Source organism: Camellia sinensis, chromosome 14, assembly GCF_055761805.1.
Source record: "Camellia sinensis isolate YWXY chromosome 14, ASM5576180v1, whole genome shotgun sequence".
NCBI classification, from domain to species: Eukaryota; Viridiplantae; Streptophyta; class Magnoliopsida; order Ericales; family Theaceae; genus Camellia; species Camellia sinensis.
Window position 1 is genome coordinate 77,488,868 of NC_138974.1, and position 10,696 is coordinate 77,499,563.

General features: G+C 31.5%; 1 protein-coding gene across 10 annotated transcripts; it reads right to left on the bottom strand.

Moving 5' to 3' along the window:
* Nucleotides 1-494: 494 nt before the first annotated feature.
* Nucleotides 495-3,551, bottom strand: LOC114295374 (protein XRI1-like). Of its 10 annotated transcripts, none has more exons than XM_082905575.1 (7): nt 2,793-3,551; nt 2,585-2,704; nt 2,344-2,483; nt 1,995-2,058; nt 1,622-1,902; nt 1,334-1,409; nt 495-838 (listed from the first exon to the last, which is right to left on the bottom strand). In XM_082905575.1, exons 1-5 carry the CDS (start codon nt 2,842-2,844, stop codon nt 1,742-1,744), a joined length of 537 nt encoding a protein of 178 aa, XP_082761701.1. In that variant the 5' UTR covers nt 2,845-3,551; the 3' UTR covers nt 495-838; nt 1,334-1,409; nt 1,622-1,741. The 10 variants fall into 10 exon arrangements, with proteins under 10 accessions (XP_082761701.1, XP_082761700.1, XP_082761695.1 ...); XM_082905574.1 differs by having other exon boundaries at nt 495-857; XM_082905569.1 differs by having other exon boundaries at nt 495-1,071.
* Between the last annotated feature and the right edge of the window lie 7,145 nt (nt 3,552-10,696).

The window sequence follows — 10,696 nt, forward strand, 5'->3', positions numbered from 1 at the left end:
TTATATTAGAAAAAAATGAATAACTAAATAATATTACCCATTGAAGATGTCCAAAATCTATCTCAAAAATTATGATATACGTCTCTTGACAATTATGATTTATGTTAACGATAGAAATCATATGAAATTCACTGCTGGAAAAATGACTTTTAGCAGCGTTTAAAAACGCCGCTAATTCCTTTAGTGACGCTTATCACCAAACGTCGAGGACGCGGCCGTCGCTATAAGTTTATGACGCTTTAAAAACGTCGTAAAATTAGTATAGGCGGCGTTTAAATGCGATAAATAATGATAAAATGACGTCATCCAATATTTAGCGACGTTTTTAAAACGCCGTGATAGATTTTTTTATTTTAAAAAAAATGTCCGTTGGCACTAAAGTGGCGTTTGAAAAAACGCCGTTATAGCTCTTTTTTTAAAAAAAAAAATGTTCTGAATCTGTTATATTTAACTAAAAAACATACTTGTAATAAAGCTGAAAAATAACAATAATATGAATAAAATTTTACAGCTACTTCAATATATTGACTAAATAAACATTACATGATTGTGTCTGAACCAAAATCAAACAACAAACACAATCAAAAAATAAAAAGAAAAAATAGGTTAAGTCATTTGCTTGCACATGCAGATGCAATGGAATAGTCAAGCATATTACACATCATTACACTGCAGAATAGGGATTCGTATTCAATTAATCATAATAGGTTCATGTACAACAAAGACAATTTTGAGCAGGATACATTCCCAAATCCCAGTCAACACAAAGGAATGCAGAGAGCCCGGTGAACAGTGGCGCTGACACCTTCTCCAACTTCTTCATATAATTTGTAATTTTCTGCATCATAATCCTTCACCTTTATCATAAAATGAAATTTAGTAAACCAAAGCAAAGAAGAATTGAGCATGATGCCCAGTAGTTTAAATGGGAAAATCAAGAAAAAGAATCCCTAATACCGCTTCTCTATATTCTCCAATAGCATGGAAGGAAGAAGCTCTTAAATATAAACACTCAATGTTTGAGCTTTCAAGCTTAACCCAACGGATAAATCCTTGATGGCATTCCTGCAACTACTGGGCATATCCAACTTAAGGATTAGAGTTAGCTGAGCTAAGCTGTTCCAATGGTTTAGTATAGATTTCAGACAAAAAAAAAATAGCATTTGAATTATTCATCAATTTCAGACTAAGATTTCTACCTGACATATACAATTAGTATGGCTTTTTAAACATTAATTCAATGTTGTCTTTTAGATCTAGATTTCCGAAATGGATTTGTGAGTTTTAGTTGTGACCAACTAAAAATTAATGGAAAATTTTATCATACACCAACCTTCTACACTGAAGTTGAGCTGACTTCCAAGGCGGAGGACTGGATTCTGAGGGTATAAATGAGAACCAACTGCATTCTGAAGAAATTCACAATTTAACAGTGATTTTAAATTGCAAAGAGGACTACATAAAAAATACCAGAAAAGGCTTGCACTGAAAGCAGAATAAAAAAAATAATAAATTGAGGACTTATTTAAACATAATCTAGAATTATTAATAATAAAAGTGCAAGGAAAATAGAAATTAAAAAATAATCAACACATTGAATGGAAAATACTACTTCATTTACCTGAAATATCAATTTGAACATCGGATGGCCCAGACAGATTTCTGTGTTCCACATATTATAGTGGTTGAATCATAATTTATATACATAATAAACAAAAAAGAAACATAATTTTTTTTTTTTTTAATAAAATAAGGGAGAAGATGAAGAAGACTGAATTGAAAAGTTGAGAGATATATATAGATCATCAGGGCTGCAATGCATCTCATCATTATTGAAGCAATCAGCTAGCCATCCCTCAGATGACTGATCCAGGCCCTCGTGACCAGTTGCAGATGTTTCCTCTGTTAAGCACATTATAACAAGCAAGACAAAAAAAAACATGTATGAATGTTAAGAACCTATTCATCTCAGAACAGAACTTTACAGGACAAACCTTCAAAACCAGACACCCCATGCGACATATCAGATAAAGCCTCTTCAAGCGAATCTTCTCTCTCCTAATCAAAGAACCAAAAAAGAGTGATCCAATGGTTTTGTGAAACTTGATTCAATCACACAAATTAATACTAAAACGTAATTTCAACTGAAACTTTGATTATAAATGCAAGTGTTTGAAACTTCCTTATAGAAGTCATATAATTGTCAATATACAACAGAACAGGTATCTCAACAATTATCTTTTGTGTGAAACCAAAATAAGACCACTATGTAGAATTTTTCCCCAAGAACAGCAAAAGATGTATCATGTAACATTTTCCACGAGGAAATAGGCTTGCACAAACCTTCGATTTTAAGAAGACAGATGATATCTCCTCATTGCAAAGAGGGGAACCCAAAATCTCATTGTCAAACTGCAGCATTCGACGTCTCTTTACTTGTGAAGACATCTCCGTGCATTGCTGTAATTCCTTGTCCATGTTTACTGCAATTCATTTTTTTCCAGATAAAAAACAGTGTCCTTCAAATCGAACAAGCATTAAAAGCTAGCAAATGTCGAAACATTTTAGTAAAGTATAAAACTACCATTGTCAGCAACATGGTAAGCCAAATCCCCACAGGCCTTAACAGGTGTTGTTTCGTCAAACATGTAGGACAGATCTTCTTCATTCTGGCTTACTCCATCCCAAAGGCATGGAGATATGTCTGCTCACAACAATAAACCCGTTCCACATCAAAACTTTACCCAAATATCTTGACTTAACATTAAAGCGAAAAGCAAAGCAAGGCTCACCCAGATTGGTTTCCTTCTGGAGACAATAACCCTCTCCATGCCAGTCCCACATTTCGCTGCTTCCATTTTGGAAGTAGTTAAAGTGTTAAATCTAAACGTCAGTTATAATTTAATTTCCAAGGGAACAAAAAATTGAAGTTTAATAAAAAATGAATGCGGAAGAAATTTAAGGAATGCGCTAAATCCATGACATAAACTATAGTATTGCTGCATTATAGTAACATCCAACATAGTTTACAAGGGGTTACAAGAAATAGTGGGGCATTACATCTGGTCAGTATAAAAGATTAGAAGAAGGAATAGTTCTGATGGGTACCTCCACAAACATCTAATGCAGGTCAAAGGCATTTGCATAGTAATTGAGAGAGAGAGAGAGAGAGAGAGAGAGAGAGAGAGAGAGAGAGAGAGAGACTTATGAATTAAGAGGAATAGGATCACAATCTATGTTTAGACAAATTTTCAACTCTGTGATAAAAAATAATACAAGGAAATCAAACATAAAATTAATAATAAATAAATAAAAGACCCAGTAATCAGAATCCACAGCCTCGTACTAATTTTCCCCTTCTAACTGCTGTAGAGTAAAAGAAACCCAGAAGCCAGGGGATGAAATCAATTGAACCCATCTCACAAATACAGCATTTCAATCAAAAGAAATTGACGAATACACAAAAGAATAACCAACAACGGAATCAACATTTTAGGAACTAAACCCATAAAATCAACACAGATCACAACCAACGCATTTCCAGAACAATCTATACATGTGTGCACGTGTATGGTGAGCACATGTGTATGGTGAGCGAAGAAAAATGCTACAAAGACAATAGGGTTTTTAAGCAAAAATGGCTGGACTAGTGTTTTGAATAATTTCTAGAATTACTGCAGTTTATAGAGGCAAGCTATTTTCAGGACATAATCATGCAAAAGTAAACATTTTCCTGCAGTTTTCTTGAACCTGTTCTGCATCTAGATGTATTTCGCCACATGAAGAAACCGAAGATTTCACAAACTTTGAAAGTAAGAAAAGTTCCATTTCAACACTTCCCACATAATCATCTAGCTTTGAGTCAATCAAAAGAACAAAACTAGAGTAATGCACACCAGGTATATTACAAGTAAAATGTATTCTATAAGCTTGAAAAACAGTGCCATCGGGTTTTAATCCCCAAAATTCACTTGGTATGTGAGAATTAAACCAAAATTCCCAGATTTGGTTATCTATATTATTAATAAAAAAATCACATTTTTTTTGTTGCCCACTAACATCACCAACCCTATCAGCAAGGTGTTACACACTGCAATACAATAATCTTGGACGATCAGAGAATATTTTGAGTTGGATGGTAAATACAAGTTTATAATTGAAATTCATCATCAGCGAAAAGTTACTAAACTAGAAGCATATAATAATTTGGGAGTTATAGATTAAAACCAAGAAAGTGATATCATCATCTGATGCATTAACCGTACCATTTCCAATTGCTATGGTTGCAAAAGCTGCTCGAGAAAAGTTTGGTGCCCCCTTACCCTTGGCAGCCTTCATTGTCATAATTGAATGCCTTAAAAAGTAAAACAGCCTTAGATTAGAACCCAAAATCTACACAGTAATTTATTCCAGCAAACTGTTTTTCAGTAACTAAACAGACAGAATCACAGATTTGAAGCTCAAATAACAAACAATCAACAATCAAATTAAACTTCATAAACACAATCATATACATACATATACACACACACACACACACACACATATATATATATATATATATATATGCAATTTGTATAGATCAAAAAGAAAGTAGAGAAACGAAACATACCTTGAAGATCGGCGATCTCGCGGTGACAGTGAGGAACAGAACGGAACTCAAGAGGAGAATCAAACAACAGAACAGCAATTTCTGAACATCATGAGCGGCAATTTCTGAAGGCACATGCACAAATACTTTCTGAATCACCGATCTGAATCGCTGAGATGACCTTCGATTTCGATTTCAAGATATGAATCACTGAGACCGATGTGAATCGCTGATATCTGAATCACGATCTGAATCGAACTTCGATTTCGATTTCGAGATATGAATCACTGAGACCGATCTGAATCGCTGAGATCTGAATCACGATCTGAATCGAAATCGAAGTGATATGAACTCAGAATTTTAAAATTTCGAGATATGAACTTCGATTTCAAGATCTGAATCGCTGAGATGAACTTCGAAATCGCTCTGATGAATCACTTCGATTTCGAGAGAGAACTTCGATTTCTGAGGATTCCATTGATAAGCAACTGAATCTGTGATAATCAGGGTTTAGACAGCGGAGAGGGAGAGAGAGATTATTTGTGAGTGCATCGGCTCAATTTGGGAGTTGAGATTCTCATATTGGAAACGGGCGCGTGAGACAACACGCATTTGAAGGCGTAAATAAACGCCTCCTATTCATAAAACGGCACCGTTTCAATTAAAGAAAAATAAGACGTTTATAAAACGCCGTTAAATATTAAAAATAGTGGCGTTTTAAAAAACGCCGTTAAAAAAACGCCACCTAAACCCATATTTCCTGTAGTGATTTCTCAGAAAATATAATATTATATTTATTGTGAAAAAAATTATAATTGATTCACTTATTACTACAATATTTTAAAATATGATTTATCACCTAATAGTTTAAGTAAAAAACAATATTTATATATACAAGTAAATTTTATAGAAAAAAAAAATTACATATATATAAAGGTTCCATTTTTTTAAACTCGCCTTGGGTAGGGGTGTGAAAATAGCCCGAGGCCTGTGGGCGGCCCAAAGCTCGCTCGAGGCCGGAGGTGGGCCCGACCCGTTCCGTTTCAACCCGGGCCTCGAGCCCAGCCCAGCCCAGCCCAGCCCAGCCCAGTACCTTGGGCCTAGGCCTTCCATTTGTGGCCCGGCCCAAAAACAAATTCAAGCCCTACGGGCAGCCTAGCCCGACCCACCCACCCGATCCTCTCTCTACCAATGGTTAAATTTTAAAAAATAGAAATAAAAAACAACTTGCAACGGATGGTTAAATAATTTTTAAAAAAATAAACAAATAAAATAAATAACAGATTGATCTTGTAAAAATAAAATAAATAAAAATAAAAACAAAATAACATAATAGTTAATAATTTGTACAATTATCTCTAATTGAATTACAAGAATTGAAATAAAAATTTATATAATTAAATAAATTACATTAATAATTTAAAAATAAAATAAAAAATAATACTAGTTTATTAAATTAAAATCAAATTAACTTTATTTTGTTTTTTCTCTGACCAGCCATCAATCACAAGACAGGAACAAGAAAGTAGAGAGAGAGAGAGAGAAATAAAGTGTGGGAGTGAGACCCACTGGCTGCTATGCTAGCAGCTGAAATGACATGACATTGAAGAAGAAGAGCCTGTTGCTACCCCGCCCCTACTAGCCTACTTTAGTCTGTTGCATCTCATCAATCACTTGACTCACACTCTTCTTCATTCATTGAATGAAAATAAAAATAAAAATAAAAATAATTCAAACAGTCATAAATTAGTAGAGACGAACGGTCATAAAAAAATTCAAACAGACATAATTCAAATGATAATATATATATTTGTTTTATAAATTTATTTCACTCTTTAAAATTACTATAAATATCATTCATTTTTCAAAATAAATCTCACAAATAATTCTCTCTCTCTCTCTCTCTCTCTCTCTCTCTCTCCCTCAATCTCTCTTAAACTCTCAATCTCTCTCAATTCTGAATTAATTTTGAAGTGTCATCCCTAAGTGACAATTGCAATTGTGCAACAAGAAACTTTTATTAGAAGAAGCTAATTTCTGTATTGCATTCGTCAGTCGGTAACATTAATTAGTTTAATTAAATTTATTAACTGCTCATTTTTTCATTAATTATTTGTGCACATTTATTAACTATTATTTTTTACTCATTGTATTTACATATTATTTAAATTAATTGTTAATTCTTATATATTGTTTTACTTACATTTCTATGGATCCTAATATTCCTAATGTTTATGTCGATGTTGATACATATACTACACAACATGATTATATTGATTCTCTTTTTAATATCTCTCTTCCAACAGTTGGATCATCATCTAGGAGTAGAAGTAGTGGTGTTTGGGAACATTTTGAAAAAATATTTATAAATAATCTTGATGGTACAATTACATTTAAAGCAAAATGTAAATATTGTGTACATTTACTTAGTGCTGCATCTACAGGGGGTACTGGTCATCTAAAAAGACATGCTAACAAATATTTACAAAGTCAACAGCTTGACTTCATCAACTGGTAATTTGCAAACATTTTCATATGATCCTATACGTCACGAAATTCTGTAATTGATTATATTATTAAAAAAGAATAACCTTTCACTACTAGTGAATGTCCCGATTTTACTGAAATGATTCACGAAAGTTTTGCACCGTAATATCAAAAATTTTCAAGAAATACTACTAGAAACATTTTAAAGAAATTTGAGGATGTTAGAAGTGAATTATTTGACATCTTTAAAATTTTGAATTAAAGAGTTTGTTTAACATCTGATTTGTGGTCAAATAATTGTTTTGAATATCAATATATCATTGCACATTTTATTGATAATGATTGAAAATTAAATAAAAGAATTATTTCATCTGAATTAGTTAAACTTCCATACACTGGTCATTCGTTTGGTGTAGAAATAAGAAACGTATTATATGAGTGGACTTTACAAAATAAAATATTTACAATTAGTTTAGACAATGCAACATATTATAATCCAACTGTAGCCCATTTAAAATCAACTTTACAATTACTTGTTGATGGTGATTTATTTCATGTTCGTTGTTATGCCCATATTTTGAATTTAATTGTTAAAGAAGCTATGCATGTATACGAGATTTCTGTACAAGAAGCTATTCATGTATACGAGATTTCTGTACATGTAAAAAAAAATACAGTTGTTACTATTATGTCTTCTGATAATCGAATTTCAGAATATAGAAAAATTTGTCAACGAGAAAATATGTCATTTAAAAAATTAATTTTAAATGTAGATAGTAGGTGAAATTCAACGTATAATATGTTAAAAATAGCTTGTAAATAAAGAAGAGTAATAGATTTATTTTTTGCAACAACATCAATAAAAGGAGTATTGACTCCCACAGAACTTAATTGGCGCTAAGTAGCCTTGTATAAAGAGTTTTTAAAAGTTTCAATACTTTAACAAAATTATTATATATATATATATATATATATATATATATTCATATTTCACCATTTGTTTGACATATGCTAGTTGAAATAATTAAAGTTTTCGTAAAATATATGGATAACGAATATTATGTAACCATTATTTCTTCAATGAAAATAAATTTGATAAATATTTTGATTATTTGCCTCATCTGTTAAGTTTAGCCATAATAATTGATCCGAGGTGTAAAGAAATTGATTTATAAGAATTTTTAGAGTGTCTTTTCATTGATCAAACACAATTTTCCCCCATTATGCAAATATGCAATAGATTATTTGAAAAATACAGGGTAGCTACATCTGTAAATACACTTACACACACTACACTAGCAGTCTCATCTCGAGCCGGGAGATTGGGGTGGTTTGGGATGTTCTAAATAAGTGCACTTTTTAATTTTTTATATAAAAAAAAAGTAGAGAAAGTGGTTAGAAAAGTAGAGAGGAGATATTGATAGATGTTGATTGATGCAACCCAAATAAGTATATGTATGTAAAAAAAAATGCACTTTTTTAGGTTAACCCAAACAAGTACTAAGTGTTTTTTAGCAATAAAAAGTAGAATAATATCTCAACATACAAGTGTAAGTAGTTCTGAATTACAACGTTATTTGGAAAGCTTGTCAATGGATGATTTCGATGATTTTGACATTTTTGAATGGTAGAAACAAAATGAAACTATATAACCTGTGGTTTCACAGATAGCCCGTGATATACTAACCGTTCCTATTTCTACAATTGCTTTGGAAATAGCTTTTAGTGCAGGTGAACGGGTGCTGAGCGATTACTGAAGCAGGTTTTCACTCCAAATGGTTGAGGCACTGATGATATCCAGAGATCATATGCATGCGCTTACAAGAAAACAAAATTATAGTGAAAATGAGCGAATTCAAAATGATTTGGATGACATATCCTCGGGCAACGCGACTGAAATTTCTGTCTCCTTCAATGATTGATCAACCATTTGTTTTTTTACTATTTCATTTCATTATTATTATTTTTTTGTATTAGATTATTGAGGTAGAGTATAATGCAAATGATTGATAGGTTAGTAGGTGCCAACCTAGTTGGGATGTACTTGACCTATAGTTATGCAATTGCTCAAACATCATCAATAATCTACACCTATTTTATTTAATAATATCAATTTTTGTACTATTTTATTTCATTTTGAAATAAAATTATTCATTCAATAAATGTTACATAAATAATTTAATATTGTAAAATTAAAAGTTTCATTTTCATATTTATAAAATTATTCATTTCGAAAGAAAAAAAAATTACATAATTACATATTTTTTTAGTTATAAGTTCATAATTAAAAAATTATAAGTCATACATAATTAAATTTAAATATCACTATGAAATATAACCAACAAAACATTTCATTAATTTTAATTAAAATACTCTAGTATAATTTTTTATTCTTAATAAAAAAAAAGACCCGACTAGGCCCGGCCCTAGGCCCTAGCTTAGGCCTTAGCTCAGACCTTACGCCCAACCCTAGGCTCTATTATAAGTGGACTTGGACTTGGCTTGGGCCATATCTTTTGATCCATGGCCGGCCCGACCCGACCCACTAAAAAAAAAGAACCCGCGAGACCCACTTAGGTTGGCCCCTGTCCGAACCCGGATGAACCGAGTCAGGCCAAGGCAAACCAGTATTACATCCCTAGCCTTCGGCATCCTTAAGGTCAGGAATGCCCTGTCTATGGCATAGGTTTAAAACTTGTATGATTTCATTTCATTTTTTTATTTTTTATTTTTTATTTTTTATTTTTTATTCTTAACCTTTTTGTGTTTGTTAGCCTTAGTTAGTGGCCGTTTGTCAACTTCAAAAAAGTCAATTTATGTTAAAAAAATCAATAAAATTACAAAGTTACTTGTTATTAATTAAAAATATGAAATGTTTTTTTTTTTTTTTGACAATTTTTTAATGACTTTCAAAGCACATTGATTTTTTAAATTTTTAAAAAATCACTAAAAAGAGTTAACTCAAACCTGCCTTGAGTTAATTATCTGTTTTTTATTCTGCAAAGGATTTCCAAATGTGGATCCCACAAATGAAAATGAACATTTTTTCGGTTGGAATACGTATGATTCAAGTAAATTCAGCAAGTCTTTTGACACTACCTACCATGGGGAACTTGAAGTCAAGAGTTAAAACTGAGGGTAAATAACAAATATACCCTCTCAGATTTGATTAAAATATGAATTATTTTTTGTAATTTTAAAAATTACATTTCACCCTCTAAAGTTTCTAATTTTATAATAAATCGTCCATTTTATTAATAAATCATCAAGTCAACTAACAATTTTTAATGATGTTAGAAATATGTTTCAATTAATAATTTAAGTAATTTTATTATTGTATAGGAGAGCAATTATGAATTTCATTTTTTTAATTAATTCTGTTAAATAAAAAATATTAATAATGAGGTATTTGCCATTTTTCAAACCATAAGGTGCAATCTATATTTTAAGCAAATCTCAGGATTTATTTGTAATTTATCCTAAAACTAAAGAAAATGAAAATTAATGAGATGAAAGAAAACAATGTTGACACGTTGGATTTGTAGAGCCTGATTGGTAGTGGATCCAACCCTTGCTTACTAAGGGTATTACAGTAATTTGATAATTCTTAATCCTAAC

Bases quoted from the DNA above. Each gene is read 5' to 3' on its own strand.
- LOC114295374 (XM_082905577.1), bottom strand. From the start codon at position 2,844: ATGTGGGACTGGCATGGAGAGGGTTATTGTCTCCAGAAGGAAACCAAT. The intron at 2,705-2,792 runs GTGAGCCTTGCT...TGTTGTGAGCAG, and splicing joins CCAGAAGGAAACCAATCTGG to ACATATCTCCATGCCTTTGG. The intron at 1,903-1,994 runs GTTTGTCCTGTA...TGTGCTTAACAG, and splicing joins TGGGGTGTCTGGTTTTGAAG to AGGAAACATCTGCAACTGGT.